Source organism: Mauremys reevesii, linkage group 20 (genome assembly GCF_016161935.1).
Source record: "Mauremys reevesii isolate NIE-2019 linkage group 20, ASM1616193v1, whole genome shotgun sequence".
Lineage (NCBI taxonomy): Eukaryota > Metazoa > Chordata > Testudines > Geoemydidae > Mauremys > Mauremys reevesii.
In genome coordinates, this window is record NC_052642.1 from 24,362,530 (window position 1) to 24,379,279 (window position 16,750).

At 51.8% G+C, this 16,750-nt stretch overlaps 1 protein-coding gene across 1 annotated transcript in view; it reads left to right on the forward strand.

The window, feature by feature from the left end:
* Window positions 1–2,437: 2,437 nt before the first annotated feature.
* Window positions 2,438–16,750, forward strand: part of PRPF8 (pre-mRNA processing factor 8) — a 30,741-nt gene continuing 16,428 nt past the window's right edge. The window contains exons 1-21 of the mRNA XM_039507871.1: window positions 2,438–2,563; window positions 4,582–4,692; window positions 5,506–5,674; window positions 7,829–7,993; window positions 8,089–8,307; window positions 9,026–9,238; window positions 9,516–9,641; window positions 9,722–9,827; window positions 11,141–11,331; window positions 11,709–11,828; window positions 11,915–12,104; window positions 12,433–12,552; window positions 12,912–13,046; window positions 13,139–13,268; window positions 13,710–13,906; window positions 13,987–14,193; window positions 14,290–14,453; window positions 14,842–14,968; window positions 15,142–15,334; window positions 15,735–15,922; window positions 16,207–16,445. Of these exons, the coding sequence (XP_039363805.1) occupies window positions 4,593–4,692; window positions 5,506–5,674; window positions 7,829–7,993; window positions 8,089–8,307; window positions 9,026–9,238; window positions 9,516–9,641; window positions 9,722–9,827; window positions 11,141–11,331; window positions 11,709–11,828; window positions 11,915–12,104; window positions 12,433–12,552; window positions 12,912–13,046; window positions 13,139–13,268; window positions 13,710–13,906; window positions 13,987–14,193; window positions 14,290–14,453; window positions 14,842–14,968; window positions 15,142–15,334; window positions 15,735–15,922; window positions 16,207–16,445 (3,299 nt within the window). The 5' untranslated portion in view covers window positions 2,438–2,563; window positions 4,582–4,592. The remainder of the gene's footprint in view (window positions 2,564–4,581; window positions 4,693–5,505; window positions 5,675–7,828; window positions 7,994–8,088; window positions 8,308–9,025; window positions 9,239–9,515; window positions 9,642–9,721; window positions 9,828–11,140; window positions 11,332–11,708; window positions 11,829–11,914; window positions 12,105–12,432; window positions 12,553–12,911; window positions 13,047–13,138; window positions 13,269–13,709; window positions 13,907–13,986; window positions 14,194–14,289; window positions 14,454–14,841; window positions 14,969–15,141; window positions 15,335–15,734; window positions 15,923–16,206; window positions 16,446–16,750) is intronic.

Here is a 16,750-nt window from a genome sequence, read left to right on the forward strand (position 1 = left end):
GCAAAATCATTCTTACACACTGGCCTATGGGATTATAGCACCAGAGGCAGCAGCACCATACAGGAGTGTTCAGGAAACTTTCTAAGCACCCAGGGCCCTGGGAGTTTTTTTAGCAGCTAGAATAAAGTGACAACCCCTACCCCTCACAGGTGTACCTTGCGTGTTACCTTTAGGCTTTATTATTGCAACAGACAGGCTGCATTTAGGTCTACCTCTAAAGGTCTTGTTGGTGCCCCCAAAGGCTCCAGCATACAGCCACCCGCCTGTTTACTGGGTTGGCCAGTACTCCTTTGTTCATGCAGCTGCTTGACTGTAGGGTGAAAATAATTCAGAAAGCCCAACTTCTGTTTGGGCTACTCAGTCAAGTAGGAAACTGTCTGATTCATCCTGGCTTACTGTCCTAAGGCTGAAACTCACAATGGGATGGGAGATGGGGTCCAGTCTCAGGGATGGGTTTCCTGCCTCTGATGTTTGCATCCATAATGAACATATCAGTGCAAACCAGTGATGATGACAGGACAGCTGCTCTGAGGGGCACTGACTGCCTTTACATACCAACTGATGGGGTCTAAATTAGCTGTTACCGCTCAAGAAAGAGATCTTGGAGTCACTGTGGATAGTTCTCTGAAAGCATCTGCTCAGGGGGCAGCATCAGTCAAAAAAGCTAAGAGAATGTTAGGAACCATTAAGAAAGGCACAGATAATAAGACACAAAATACCATAATGCTGCCGTATAAATCCATCGTACGCTCACATTTTGGATATGGTGTGCAGTTCTGGTCACCCCATCTCAAAAGAGATCCTTTTGTTTGTTTCAAATAATGTAAGTACTTCACACACTGCACAGTCAACTTGTGCAGCTTTTGCCAGGGGTATTGTGAAGGGCAAATGTACAACTGGGTTCAAAACACACTTAGCTAAGTTCATGGAGAATGGATCCATTAATGGCTGTTAGCCACAATGGTTGTGGATGCAACCGCATGCCCTGGGTTTCCCTAAACTGCTGACTGCCAGAAATGAGGACTGGACAATAAGGGATGGATCACTCCATAATTGTCCTGTTCTGCTCATTCTCTCTGAAGCATCTAGCAGCAGCCACAGTGGGAAGACAGGAGCTGGGGCGAGATGGACCATGGTCTGACCCAGTAGGATTTCTGTAAAGAGCAGGGCAGTCTGAGTCCCAGCGCTAGGGATGGTCAGAGGGCAGGGGTAGGCAAACACATGGGGGAATGGAAATTTTAGGCCTGGCCCTGAATGCTCACAAAATTGGGGTTGGGATACTGGAGGGGGTGTGGGCGCTGGAATGGGGCTGGGGATGAGCAGTTTGGGGTGTAGGAGGGTACTCTGGGCTAGTACCGAGGGGTTTGGAGGGCGGGAGGGGGATCATGGCTGGGGAAGGTGTGCAGGTTCTGGCTGGGGGTGTGGGCTCTGGGGTGGGGATGAGAGGTTTGGGGTGTAGGATCCCAGCCTGGGATCAAGGGGTTTGGAGAGCAGGAGGGGGATTAGGGCTAAGGCAAGGGGTTGGGGCAGGGGGAGAGGCTCGGGGTGCAGGCTCCGAGAAGGAGTGGCTTATTCCTTCTCTGTCTCCTATGCGAAGGCACAGCCAGGCAGCTCTGCACGCAGGCCCATCCGCAGGCACCACCTCTGCAGCTCCCATTGGAGCATGTAGGAGCCAGAGTGGGGCCATGCTGCAGCTTCCTGGAGCCACATGGCACGACCCTGACCCTGCACCCCGGCTGGAGATCCTAGGGCCGGCTTTAGGCACTGCAGGGCCTGATTCAGAAGAGCTGCCGCTGAAGACAGCGGTGGGCCTTTGGCGGCATGTCAGCAGAGGGTCCTTAGTGGTGCGGGGTCTGATTGGGGCGAATCGGGTTGAATCGCCCTAAAGCCAGCCCTGGGAGAGCCAGACTATGGCCAAGTTGTGTGGTGCAACTCGTGGGCCGGCTTCAAATGGCTCGTGTCCTGGATCCGGCCCGTGGGCCGTAGTTTGCCCACCCCTGGGATGGGGGCTTGGCTATACGTGGGAGAGGGGATGGCACTGAAGGCTTCTGACATCCCTTAGGAGCCTGGCAGCCTCCTCCCATAGATGAGGCAGTGGGGGGTCGTAGACAGGGTGGCCCCACCCCCCAATCCCGCATGAGCAGCAGCCAAACAACAAAGAGGCGCCATCTGCTGCGCCATCGTTAGGATCCCGAGTTAACGCCTGCAGGGGGAAGCGGCCAGGCACGCATGGAGGGGCGTGGCCTAAAGGGGGCGTGGCTCTACGCGAGCGGGTGGGGGGATCTCCGACCGGAAGAATATCCGCGCGCCTGACCCAGCTAGTCCCACCCTTTCCGGTGACTTGCCCGCCTCCTAGCCGGTTAGCAAATTCTGATAGGCTGCGGAGCCTATCCGTCCCCAGCCCGAGAGCTGATTGGTCAGTGTGTTCTGTTATGTCCCGCCCCCCTGAGCCCATCCGGGTCCCTGGAGCGCGGCGGCGACGATCCAGAGCCGCCATTGCGGGCGGAAGCGAGAGAGGCCGTGGGGGAGCGGGGGAGAGACACGAGAGCCTGAAAGGAGAGAGGTCCGTTAGGGGAGGGGGGCGGGAGTTGTCCCCGGGGGGGGCGCGCGGGGAGCAGAAGGGGGGAGCGGGAGTTGTCCCGGGGGCGCGCGGGGAGCAGAAGGGGGAGCAGGAGTTGTCCTGGGGGCGCGTGGGAGCAGAAGGGGGAGCAGGAGTTGTCCCGGGGGCGCGGGGAGCAGAAGGGGGAGCGGGAGTTGTCCCGGGGGCGTGGGGAGCAGAAGGGGGAGTGGAGTTGTCCCCGGGGGCGCGTGGGAGCAGAAGGGGGAGCGGGAGTTGTCCCGGGGCGCGTGGGAGCAGGGAGCAGAAGGGGGAGCGGGAGTTGTCCCCGGGGGGGGCGCGGGGGGAGCAGAAGGGGGAGGGAGTTGTCCCTGGGGCGCGTGGGAGCAGAAGGGGGAGTGGAGTTGTCCCCGGGGCGCGTGGGGAGCAGAAGGGGGAGCGGGAGTTGTCCCCGGGGGCGCGTGGGAGCAGAAGGGGAGCGGAGTTGTCCCGGGGGCGCGTGGGGAGCAGAAGGGGGAGCGGAGTTGTCCCCGGGGCGCGTGGGAGCAGAAGGGGGAGCGGGCGTTGTCCCCGGGGGGGCGCGCGTGGGGAGCAGAAGGGGGGAGCGGGAGTTGTCCCCGGGGGGGGCGCGTGGGGAGCAGAAGGGGGAGCGGGAGTTGTCCCGGGGCGCGGGGAGCAGAAGGGGGGAGTTGTGGAGTTGTCCCTGGGAGCAGAAGGGGGCGGGAGTTGTCCCCGGGGCGCGTGGGGAGCAGAAGGGGGAGCGGGAGTTGTCCCGGGCGCGGAGCAGAAGGGGGAGCGGGAGTTGTCCCGGGGCGCGTGGGGAGCAGAAGGGGGAGCGGGAGTTGTCCCCGGGGCGCGCGTGGGGCGCAGACGGGGGAGCGGGAGTTGTCCCCGGGGGGGGCGCGTGGGGAGCAGAAGGGGGAGCGGGAGTTGTCCCGGGGCGCGTGGGAGCAGAAGGGGGAGCGGGAGTTGTCCTGGGGGCGTGGGGAGCAGAAGGGGGAGCGAGTTGTCCCGGGGGGGAGCAGAAGGGGAGCGGGAGTTGTCCCCGGGGCGCGGGGAGCAGAAGGGGGAGCGGGAGTTGTCCCGGGGCGCGTGGGGAGCAGAAGGGGGAGCGGGAGTTGTCCCGGGGGCGTGGGGAGCAGAAGGGGGAGCGGGAGTTGTCCCGGGCGCGTGGGGAGCAGAAGGGGGAGCGGAGTTGTCCCGGGGCGCGTGGGAGCAGAAGGGGGAGTTGGAGTGGGGAGCAGAAGGGGGAGCGGGAGTTGTCCCGGGCGCGCGCGGGGCGCAGAAGGGGGGAGCGGGAGTTGTCCCCGGGGGGGCGCGCGTGGGGAGCAGAAGGGGGAGCGGGATTTGTCCCCGGGGGCGTGGGGAGCAGAAGGGGGAGCGGGAGTTGTCCCCAGGGGCGTGGGGAGCAGAAGGGGGAGCGGGAGTTGTCCCCGGGGCGCGTGGGGAGCAGAAGGGGGAGCGGAGTTGTCCTGGGGGCGCGTGGGGAGCAGAAGGGGAGCGGGAGTTGTCCCTGGGGGCGCGCGTGGGGAGCAGAAGGGGAGCGGGAGTTGTCTCCGGGGCGCGCGTGGGGAGCAGAAGGGGAGCGGGATTTGTCTCGGGGCGCGTGGGAGCAGAAGGGGGAGTGGAGTTGTCTCCGGGGGCGCGTGGGGAGCAGAAGGGGGAGCGGGAGTTGTCTCCGGGGCGCGTGGGGAGCAGAAGGGGGAGCGGGAGTTGTCTCCGGGGCGCGCGTGGGGCGCAGAAGGGGGAGCGGGATTTGTCCCCGGGGGCGTGGGGAGCAGAAGGGGGAGCGGGAGTTGTCCCGGGCGCGGGAGCAGAAGGGGGAGGGAGTTGTCTCCGGGGCGCGTGGGGAGCAGAGGGGGAGCGGGAGTTGTCCCCGGGGGCGTGGGAGCAGAAGGGGGCGCGGGCGTTGTCCCCGGGGGGGCGCGTGGGGAGCAGAAGGGGGGGAGTGGGGTGTAGGAGTCTTTCTTTTCTGTGGCAGACCCTGACCTGAGCCTGCCTTCCTTCCTCTCTCTGGTCCCTAGCCTGCCTCTCCATGGCTGCAGTGTTTCCCTACCGTGGGGGCTTGCCCCCGGTGCCCAGTCCCTTGGCTCCGCTGCCTGACTACATGTCTGAAGAGAAGCTGCAGGAGAAAGGTGCAAGAGCTATTGAAATTTGTCACAGCAGGGCCTTTGTGGGGTTGGGGGGTGTGCGTGCACACAGTCCTGGCAGCCATGACCGAGAAGTCCTAGGTCCTTGTACCAACCATCCAAAGGCCAGGTAGCCTCTGTGCCCCTATGAGAATTCTGTATCATTAAGTTACATTGTCAGCCATTGTATTCTGCTCACTAAACTCTTCAATTCACTTCATTTGTGATGAATGAGTATTTGCCCTTGTTTTTGTTTTGCAGGATTTTCCCCGCTGTTCTATTCTATTACAACTTGTGAGAACTGCCCTAAAAAGGCTGCTGTCAGCTGCATGTATTTTAGCAGTTAGCTTAACATTGTTCAGAGTAAACAACGTAGCAACTAAAATCATAGCAGTTAGTGTGTGATGACCTGCACCCCTTCGCTATCAACAGCGGATATACACCAGGGCCAATATAACACAAGGCGATTGTTAATGTGAAGGCTGTGGTTGCACTGGAACAAAGAACTGCCAAACTGGATCATGTTAAGGTCCATTTGCGCCAGTGTCCTGTCTCCAGCACTACATAACTCAGAGGAAGGTGAAAGAACGCAACCGTAGGCAGGTGTGAGAGAGCCTTTTCTGATCCCTGGTAGTTAGACATGGTATAAACCCTGAAAGATGAAGCTTTTTATCCCCTACAAAACACTGTTTGCATTAACTTGCTAGCAGAGCTCTGGATATTTATCCATATAATTTTGGGCTTATGTTGGTTTGAAGTACCCGCTTATGTCTTAGTGCAGTGGCTTGAGATGGACTGTGTGTGTTCTTGTCTGTGTAGCCCGCAAGTGGCAGCAGCTGCAGGCAAAGCGGTATGCCGAGAAGAGGAAATTTGGTTTTGTGGATGCCCAGAAGGAGGACATGCCCCCAGAACACGTGAGGAAAATTATCCGGGACCATGGTGACATGACTAACAGGAAGTTTCGGCATGACAAACGGGTTTATTTGGGGTGAGGAGAGCAATGAGCATCCTAATCCATGTCCAGGGAAAGGTGGGTGGTGGGTAGGGTACACATAGTACAGGTGTTGTAAGCAGTACACTACACCAATGCCACAGGTATCCACTAGTCTGTAGAGACCCACTGAGAGTTATGTGACCTTCCGTGGAGAGCTTTCAGTTTTAACTGTGTGCATAGAAGAGAATGCTACAGTATGAGCTCTTGTAAAGTGCTTGGGAGATGGACTATGTGAGCTAAATAAGTATTCAGTGGAACAGAAATACAATAGTGGGAGATGGGGAGGCGATTGAGTTATTGGGTAAATGCAACTGTGCAGAATTAGCTCTTTTCTTTAATAATAATAAAAAAGTCTTGAAGGAAGAGAGAAGGATGCCAGTTACACAGTGGTTGGATAATCCAAATGCAAGAGATGGGTTTCTCTGCCTTTCAGACTTGGGGCCAGTCTAGCAGGTTGTAATCCAGTGCTAAGTCCTGACCATATGCAGAGTCCCTAGTAATTCATAAGATGAATTTCTGTGGATGTGCGGTGTCCCCAAGCTGTTCATTCCCTGTCTCAAAGGAGGACCATGTTTTTGTTCTGTGTATGCACAATGGGGTCCTGGTTCCTGAATGTGCTCAGGTGCTACAGTAATACAAATAAATTCTTACAGCCCAATGGCTTTTGGTTTCAAAAAACCTTCCACATGTAACTAATGTCTGAGTTCTTGAGCCGGCAGGCAGCCTGCAGAGTGTTGAGATGAATCGGGTAGTTCACTCATTGTGGTGAGTGTTTTGGCCTAACTATTTTACAATCGACAAACGCTTTCCTTGCTGATCCATAGCAGAACAGTGTTTGGATGGAACAACAAGGAGTTCTTGTGGCACCTTAGAGACTAACAAATTTATTTAGGCATAAGCTTTCGTGGGTTAGAACCCACTTCAATCAGATGCATGGAGTGGAAAATTCAGGAGCAGGTATAAATATATGAAAAGAAGTGTTTTGCCTTACTAAGTGTGAGGTCAGTTTAACCCTAATTAATGGTCCATTAATTTTGGAAGGCTGTTCACATGAATAAAGCAGCAAGTTTTAAAGATGCACATAGTTGTATGTTCCCTATCACAAGTTTACCTATCACCATAGGAATGCATAGTAATTCTTGGATATTAGATTTTCTCTTTCTCCATCACTAGGTTGATTAATATCCCAGTTTACCATGGGATTTCTGGAAGCGTGCCAATGTCTTGACCATCACAATTAATGTTTTGATCAGCTAGTTAGCTCCTCTCTCTGTCCTCGCCAGAGCACCTCATCAGCATTACAGAATTCTGGTCCCAGTTGCCTCCGTGCTAAGCCTGTTTCCCTTGCCCAACTAACAGCCAGTCTCCCCAGTGAATTTTGTGCATACTTGGCGTGTCTAAGCAATAATGGTGAGCCAGAGCATTCTGGGGTTTAGAAAGTCTCAAACTACATTTTGCATTCTGTGTAGAAGAGGCAGACAGGTTGTTCCCCATGGGAACTTCTCTGCTGCGGATACACTGAAAGGAAAGAAAAGGAGCTGCAATTGCCTTGAAGGTGGGGTTGATCATTTCTGGTGACTTGGAAAACCATAAGCTCTTGCCATTTGGGCTCTCATAACAGGGTTTGTAAATGGGGCAAACTGTCCCCGCTGGAAGAAGAGCCAACACGCATTTAAAGTCTGACTTCAGTTGATTGTCAGTGAAAGGTACATAAGAAATGAGCCGTTTAGTCCTCTGGAGCGCTAGCTATTCAGAGAGGGGAGACCGCTATGTTTGCCTATTAAGTTTAAGAAAGAGAAACCTAGGCAGCCACCCTAGAATTAAACAGTTTCTCAAAAGCCCCAGCTCAGGGTTACTGTACACAATGAGGGCACATGACTGTATGGGGGTTGTTGCTTTAGCACTAACCCCTTCACTGTATCTGAAACTGATTCTGCAGGAAAGCTCTGTTTTTACCTGTGTGATGTAAAACAGTGATGTCTAGTGACCAGCCACTGTAATCTCATATTAGTTGGGGAGGCCTGTGAAACATCTAGTTTCAGTGCCCTCTTAGCTTGAATTTGGGTTTCAATAAGAAGGTGGGAGGCTGGTCACTGTCAGTTTATAAGAATACTGACTAACTCAAGTGATTTTTTTTTTTTTTTGCAGTGCCCTGAAGTACATGCCCCATGCTGTCCTAAAGCTCTTGGAAAACATGCCAATGCCCTGGGAACAAATCCGAGATGTTCCGGTCTTGTACCACATCACTGGTGCTATCTCCTTCGTGAATGAGATTCCATGGGTTATAGAACCAGTCTACATCTCACAGTGGGGGTAAGCACTGGCAGTAATCGCACATTGGGATCTGCAGGTTGATCTCTCTTGAATCTGCAGTATAGGCTATATCTAATGCTCTTGGTACATCCCAGGTCAATGTGGATCATGATGAGACGAGAGAAGAGAGACAGGCGTCACTTCAAAAGGATGAGGTTCCCCCCATTTGATGATGAAGAGCCCCCTCTCGACTATGCTGACAACATCCTGGATGTGGAGCCTCTGGAGGCAATACAGCTTGAGCTGGACCCAGAGGAAGATGCCCCTGTCCTGGATTGGTTCTATGACCACCAGCCATTGAAAGACAACAGGAAGTGGGTACCCTTTTCTGGTAGCACTTTTTCATTGTAAAGCGTTTCAAAGCATTGTATAAACTCTGTACACAGCAGCCTAGAATTGTGCAGCCTTGGGGAGAAGGACATTAGATGGCTTGTGAAATGTGGGGAGATGTTTTGCCAAGGACACCTGGGCAAATTCTACTCTTACGAAAACTGGTCTGGAACCTTTAGTGTTGATGCAGAGTGGGCAAGCCTGAGCCTTTAAGGTCTCTTCTCAAAGACCTCTGCACAGTCAACTGAATGAAACATTGTTTATCTCCCTGGAAGCATGAAGGACTGAGTCAGCCATGCCAGGACACTGGGAATTTCGTACATGATGCTTGACTAGAGCATGCCAGAAGCTCTTTAACCTGCTGACTACTTTTCTGGGGGAAATTTCGGTAATATTACGTGCTGCCTGGGACTGCTGTCCGTGATCCCAAATATTCATGTCTAAATCTTGGCTATTAGGGGGAAAGTTGTCTTTGGGGGGGGGGGAGCTGATTTCAGTACCTGGTCAGTACCAGGTGGAGTTGCATGGTTGTCTACATTGGGTTTGAATAGCCATGCAGCCTTCGCTTCTGTTCGGGAGGAACCGGTGAGATATCTGTTCCCTTCCTATTTCCTGTAAAGAGGATGAGGAGAGGGATGGGTTTCGGCAGCTTTGTAGCCTTCTAGCCCTGCAGTGCTGATCTGTGCATTGTCCCCTTCGCAGGTATGTGAACGGTTCTACGTACCAGCGGTGGCAATTCACTCTTCCCATGATGTCCACATTATACCGGCTAGCTAATCAGCTGCTGACAGATCTTGTGGATGACAACTACTTCTACCTGTTTGATCTGAAGGCCTTCTTCACTTCCAAGGCTCTGAACATGGCTATTCCTGGGGGACCCAAGTTCGAGCCTCTGGTCCGAGATATTAACCTGCAGTAAGTGATGAGTTTTGGTGGGAAGGGGAAAAAGTACTTGCATGGTCTGGGGGTGGAGCCTCAATGTGTTGTCTTCCCCAAGTGAAATGTTGGTGGGTTAAATGCCACTTCATTGGGATCAGTGGGTCTTCGTAATATGCTGCTTTAGAGTCTGAATCTGTATTGAAGGAGTTTAGAAAGGTATCTGGGGACACGGCCCTGCATCTTTGATCCAAGACCTTTGCCTTCCTGCCACATTTTGCATTTCATTTACCAATATCTTTTCTTCTGATTTAAGGGATGAAGATTGGAATGAATTCAATGACATCAATAAAATAATCATCAGACAGCCAATCAGGACAGAGTACAAGATTGCCTTCCCATACCTGTACAACAACCTACCGCACCATGTGCACCTGACCTGGTGAGTACAGTGTCCACTGCGGGCAGGGGTGTGGAGAAGTTGCTGTACTCATAAGATGCTCTAATACTTGTATCTTGCAGGTATCACACTCCTAATGTGGTCTTCATTAAAACAGAGGATCCTGACCTGCCAGCATTTTACTTTGATCCATTGATCAATCCCATCTCTCACAGGCACTCTGTCAAGGTGAGTTACTGCTCGAGCGCCCATGAGTCAGGGATGCACCGAATTGGGAGTGATGGAAGAGGGTCTTTTTGATCTAGCATAGACCGTATGTTGAAAGTAGGGACTCCGGCTTAGTGTGGTAACCTTGTCTGACAGTGACAGGCATGGATACTTCAGGAAAAGCATAAACTCCTCTGTAAAAGGACTGACCCCAGCTCATGATCAGACCTGTAGTTCCAAGCAGGAGGATCACTAGCTCTGTGGCACTGCAGATGAGTCTGGAGACTAGGTCTTTCATATAAATCCCTAATCCTTTCTGAATCCTATTGTTCCCCAGTAATATCTTGCAGCTGCAAGTTCCACAACTTTACATGCTATAAGTTAAGTGTTTCCTTTCTTCCATTTAAACTTGTTGGCTTTCTTTCAAGGATCCTCTTACTGCCTCCTAGCACTTGAGAGCAGGGACACCAAATTAGCCTTAGTGAAGAAGTGTATGTCTACACTACTGCGGTAAGTCACCTACGTTATGCAACTCCAGCTACGTCAATAACGTAGCTGGAGTCGACATTCCTTAGGTCACGTTACTGTGGGGTCTACACCGCAGAGGGGGGTCGATGGGGGGGGGAAGGAATCTCCAGTCGACTTACCTTACTCTTCTTTTTGGGGGTAGAGTACAGGGGTTGACCGGAGAGCGATCTGCTGTCGATTTCGCAGGTCTTCACTAGACCCGCTAATCGACTGCCGGTGGATCAATCTCAGAGCCTCTATCCCGGCTGTAGTGTAGACATAGCCTAATACATAAATAGATTATGCCACAATCATGTCTCCTCTTACTCTTGTCCACAGGAGAAATCTCCACTCACTGACTCCTTCCTTCACCATCTCCCTCATTGCTATTCTCAAGGCCTTTTCTACTGCTAGAGTTAACCAAAACCTGATCCTAATATTCAGGTGTAGATGCACCATTGATGTGTATAGTGTTACACTTGTGTTCTTTAGCTCCTGTATAATACAGCCAGCATCTATTCACCCCATTGTTTTAAAAAGTTTTCAAACTATTATCCCTTTTGAGTGCAACTGTGCATTGAATGGGCCTCTCCCTTGAGTTACCACTAGCTCTAGATCTGTGTCTTGAGGTCTGAGTTGAATCAGAGACCATCAGTGTGTACGTAGAGTTTGCATTGTCCCCTGTGTTAGTCAGCACTGTTGGTTTATCTCATGCTCTTCCTCTGCCATTGTGTAGCCATGCCAGTTCCATTGTTTGGGTAGGATTTTTGGGAGATTAAGCTGAAGCAAGTGTGGGGCTGATTATGTCTGGGATTTCCACTCTCTAGAGTCAGGAACCCTTACCTGATGATGATGAAGAGTTTGAGTTACCAGAATTTGTGGAGCCCTTCCTGAAGGACACCCCGCTGTACACGGACAACACGGCCAATGGCATTGCACTGCTCTGGGCCCCTCGACCCTTTAACTTAAGATCTGGCAGGACACGCAGAGCTCTAGACATCCCATTGGTCAAGAACTGGTAACATACTTTATTGGGGGCATTGGTGGTTTAGTGCCTGCGGCATTAAGGGAGATATCTGTGCTGCACAATAGTGGAACTAGTGCAGTTTCCAGCTCCTTGATGAATCTGACTTGGTTGGATTCCAAGGTACTGGGGCCGTACTGCTCTCCTAAGCATGGAAGTTGTGTAGAGAGGCTCTGAATAGCAGAGTTTCCTATCCAGCCTATTTCTGTATGTTGAAGGTGATACAGAAAAAGCCGCAGGTGGTAATAGTGCTGCTGGAGACCTTGCAAAGCTTTCTGTTGGCTAGCTGTCTCTGCAGGACATCACTTGCAATCTGGGGAATGAGAATGAGTGTTCCTTGGAGCTCTGAGGTTTGTGGTCTTTGTCCTCAGGTATCGAGAGCACTGCCCAGCAGGGCAGCCAGTGAAAGTGAGGGTCTCCTACCAGAAGCTGCTGAAGTACTATGTTCTGAATGCACTCAAGCACAGACCTCCCAAGGCTCAGAAGAAGAGGTAAGTGATGCCCTGTTTCCTTGAGAGCGTCTCTCTGGTTTGTCTTGGGGGTGCAGCTGATTCCATTGTTCTCTCCCCATCTCCAGGTACCTATTCCGCTCCTTCAAGGCAACAAAGTTCTTCCAGTCAACAAAGCTGGACTGGGTGGAGGTTGGCCTGCAAGTGTGCCGCCAGGGTTACAATATGCTGAACTTGCTGATTCATAGGAAGAACCTCAACTATCTCCACCTGGACTACAATTTCAATCTCAAACCAGTCAAGACCCTCACCACCAAGGTACTAGTCCATGTCTTCCCCTCTGGAGTGATGTTCTCCAGTCCCAAGTCAATTTGTCTGGTGCTGCAGCAATCTCTATAGTAAAGGTCTTAGATGGCTAGTGTAGCAGCAACTGTAGTGGTCTTTGCGCAGCAGGAGATAGCAAACCTGTTAAGTTTACTTCAAGCTGCTTATTTGTCTAGTGCCTTGAGGTAAAATGCAATATAAGGGCTATTGTTGCTGACCCTGAGCTGTTCACTTTGCAAACTGTCTGAGTGACTGGAAGCTGCCTGGCCACTACATAACAATATGTCTTCCAATCCCTGTACCCTCGTCTCTCCCTTCCCAGGAAAGAAAGAAGTCTCGTTTTGGTAATGCTTTCCATCTGTGCCGAGAGGTTCTGCGTTTGACCAAACTGGTGGTGGATAGCCATGTCCAGTACAGACTGGGAAATGTGGATGCATTTCAGGTGAGCCTAATTTGGTAATAAAAGTGGTCAGGGGCTGGGCGAGGGGAACGGGTGGCTAACTTTTATGGATTGTGGAAGTAGAGCCATTGACTCGTGTACTGCCCTGGAGAAGCAATTGGAGCAGTACGAGAGGCTTGGGAGTGGACTGAAGCTCAGTTAAGGAATAGCTCAGACGGAGGCAGTTTAATCGCACTTCTTCAATTCCTGATTTATTTACATGTGGTGAGGGCTGAGCGACCCACAGGAGTTCTGCTCAGCACAGTGCACCCTATACTGCCAGGAGTAAAGAGCATGGCTTCCAGAGAGTGCCTCTGGGTAACGTGCATTGCCATCTCCTAATCGTGCACACTGTGTTTCAGTTGGCAGATGGCTTGCAGTATATCTTTGCCCATGTGGGACAGCTGACAGGAATGTACAGGTACAAGTACAAACTGATGAGGCAGATTCGTATGTGCAAGGACCTGAAGCATCTCATCTACTACAGATTTAACACTGTGAGTACTGCTTCCCAATGCAGTTGTGTGAGAAGGGAGGCCTTCTGGAATGTCACTACATAACATGCAGTTATTGTGCGTTTCTTCTTCAGGGGCCTGTGGGGAAGGGGCCCGGCTGTGGCTTCTGGGCTCCAGGCTGGAGGGTATGGCTGTTCTTCATGAGAGGCATTACCCCACTGTTAGAGCGGTGGCTGGGCAACCTGCTGGCCAGGCAGTTTGAAGGTATGTGTAATAAGTGGAACTGAGAAGGAGGGGGTGCTTTGGTGAAGGTAAATGCTGTTTCCTTGTCAGCTCTAATTCCAGCCTCCTTGTCCAAGAAAAGCACTTAACATGGAACCTGGGCGTGAGAGCAATTCACTAATTTTTCAGGGAACGTCAGTTTCCCGGGAGCCCATATAGACTCTCAGTGGAACTGATGTTTAATAGAGTTCTCTGTGAAGCCCATAGCCTATTAACTGCCCTCCCCTTAGCACAGTGGCCTGAGGTCTTGTGGGTGTTTCACTTCTGTTTGTGCCGTTCATTTCTATTCCACTTGCTTGAACTCCAGCTGTCTTGTGCTACAGAGTTTCTGTAGCACCTCTTTGCGTGTGGCTCTCACAATGGGACGCAAAGTGACACTGCCCAGTTGGTCTTCAGGTTCCTGAAGTGTGTTTGGTCTTCCAGGCCGACACTCCAAGGGCGTTGCAAAGACTGTAACAAAGCAGCGTGTGGAATCTCACTTTGACCTGGAGCTGAGAGCTGCAGTTATGCATGACATTCTAGACATGATGCCGGAGGGCATCAAGCAGAACAAAGCTAGGACCATCCTGCAGCACTTGAGTGAGGCCTGGAGGTGCTGGAAGGCCAACATCCCCTGGAAGGCAAGTACCTCACATGGCTTTTCTCTTCAGTTAGTCATGGGGAGAACTCCTGTTTCTCTAACTCTGCTGCTCCTCCCCAGGTTCCTGGGCTGCCAACTCCTATTGAAAACATGATCCTGAGATACGTGAAGGCAAAAGCTGACTGGTGGACTAACACAGCTCACTACAATAGAGAGCGGATCCGCCGGGGTGCCACTGTGGACAAGACTGTGTGCAAGAAGAACCTGGGTCGGCTGACCAGGCTTTACCTGAAAGCTGAGCAGGAGAGGCAGCATAATTACTTGAAGGTGGGGCTGGGATGCTGGCTAGGGGTGGCCAGAGCTTGGGACTTTCTGTAGTGGGGTTTGATGGCTGCTGACAGAGCTGCTGCCGTCTGTTTACAGGATGGCCCCTACATCACTGCGGAGGAGGCTGTCGCGGTGTATACCACCACTGTGCACTGGCTGGAAAGCAGGAGGTTCTCACCCATCCCCTTCCCTCCACTCTCCTACAAGCATGACACCAAGCTACTCATTTTGGCCTTGGAAAGGCTGAAGGAAGCCTACAGGTAAGGAGAGGAAAGGGTGTTGCTGGCTGCCAAAGGCCTGATAGCTGCATTGGGTAATGCCCTTGAAGCTGTTGGTTATCAGTTTATATCTGAGCTTGAACATGATAGTAGGTTCTCTTGATAGACTAATGAAGGCTCCAGCATATACCGTACTACTGAGGCTTTTTAGTGCGGCTTATTGAGTTTTCATGCAGGCTCTCCTCATGGGTGGGAACAGGTACTGGCCATCTCATAGGAGTCATGTGCAGCGTGGGCGTATGGGAGGAGTTGTAATCAGAGGATGCCTTACAGTCCAGTCTGGTTGTGGAGAATCTTCCCTTGAGGGTCGTGGAGTAGTTGTCATTCTGTCTATCAACTTTTGGACATAGGAGCAATTCTTTGTTTTCAGTGTGAAATCCCGTCTGAATCAGTCGCAGAGAGAGGAGTTGGGTCTTATTGAGCAGGCGTATGATAATCCCCACGAAGCTCTGTCCAGAATCAAACGACACCTTCTGACTCAGAGAGCCTTTAAAGAGGTAAATGTCTTGGCTAGAGCCAGAGTATAGACCACTAGCAGTATCTTCAGAGTGCCTAGGATTGAGTTACCTCTCTGCATGCAGAGATTAATTCGCACCTGGAATCTTGTTGGATCAACCCCTTACTTTGCCTATCCTCAGTGTGAGCCAGCTTGGTGTCTCCTCTTGATTAGGTTGGTATTGAGTTCATGGACCTCTACAGTCACTTGGTTCCTGTTTACGATGTTGAACCCCTGGAGAAGATTACAGATGCCTATCTGGATCAGTACTTGTGGTATGAGGCTGACAAGCGAAGACTCTTCCCTCCTTGGATCAAACCTGCAGACACTGAACCGCCTCCACTGCTGGTGTACAAATGGTGCCAAGGTCAGTGTAGGCATCTGTCTTGCATGTAGGTAGGATTCTTTGTGGGGGTCAGCTTGCCTATTCCTAGTGTGTCCTCTTGGAAGTGGTTTAAATGTCTGTCTTTTAGTAGCGTGTAGCTTGCTTTCAGCACAGTAGCTCTGTATTCTGCCAGAAACTGGATTCAGTAAATTTAAGAACACCTTTATACACAGTGAAGGCACCCTCTCTGAAGATTCCTGATTGCTGTATTCCTCCCTAGTCTCCATTTTTCTGTAAGGTTCTTCAATAAAAGACTAGGCCAACTAAAGGGAGTGACAGTGGAGAGCTTGAAAATGTTCTGTCCCTCCCTAAGATGGTGCTAATGGAGTGAGGGAGCAGCATCATTGCTGATGGTGAAACTGGCTTTTTTGTGTTGCCTCAGGTATTAACAATCTGCAGGATGTCTGGGAAACATGTGACGGTGAATGTAATGTGATGCTGGAGTCCCGATTTGAGAAGATGTATGAGAAGATTGACTTGACACTGCTCAACAGGCTCTTGCGTCTTATCGTTGATCATAACATTGCTGACTACATGACAGCTAAGAACAACGTGGTGATCAATTACAAGGTAACGATTAGCCTGTGGGAAACGGGGAAGGAGCGGAAGGGCTATAGAGTTGTCTCTTGTCTACACATCTCCTTGGGGAAGTCGCAACTTTGCCAGGGTGAGAGTGGAGCAGGCTGAAGGATTGAGGAGCTAAGAGCACTATCGGAGTTCTGCTCAAGAGTGACTGTTGGAGTAGCCTTTGAACTGCCATGAACTTAATTGCATCAGATGGGTGAGAGCCCTGCTGAAAGGTCTGTGGGGGCGCAGTTGAGTCAGAGTCTCACAGCTCTCTTCTGTTTCCTCAGGACATGAACCACACCAACTCCTACGGGATTATTCGGGGGTTGCAGTTTGCTTCCTTCATCGTTCAGTATTATGGGCTGGTGATGGACCTGTTGGTGCTGGGCCTTCACCGAGCCAGCGAGATGGCTGGCCCACCACAGATGCCAAATGACTTCCTTAGCTTCCAAGATATTGCCACTGAGGTGGCTCATCCCATCCGCCTCTTCTGCAGATACATTGACCGCATTCACATCTTCTTCAGGTAGGAGACACCGCCTGTGCGCCTTCCCTTCTCTGCCTGCTGCTCTCGTGTGCCAGCAGAGAAGGTACAGCTGAGATGGTACTGATCCACAGGGCAATGGCTCTGGTTCTTCTCCATGCCAAACATAGGAATATCAGTGCTCCCTTCCAGCAGATGGAATGAAGTGGCTGGTGCTGTGGCTCAGATCAAGTGTGAGTAGTCTCTTGGTCTAGCCAAGGCCGTGATCAAGTGTCTTGATGTTTTTGGTCTTTTGGCCTCGAGATGAAAACCTTGTCTGTGTCTCTGGGACCTTGAAGTAAAAATAT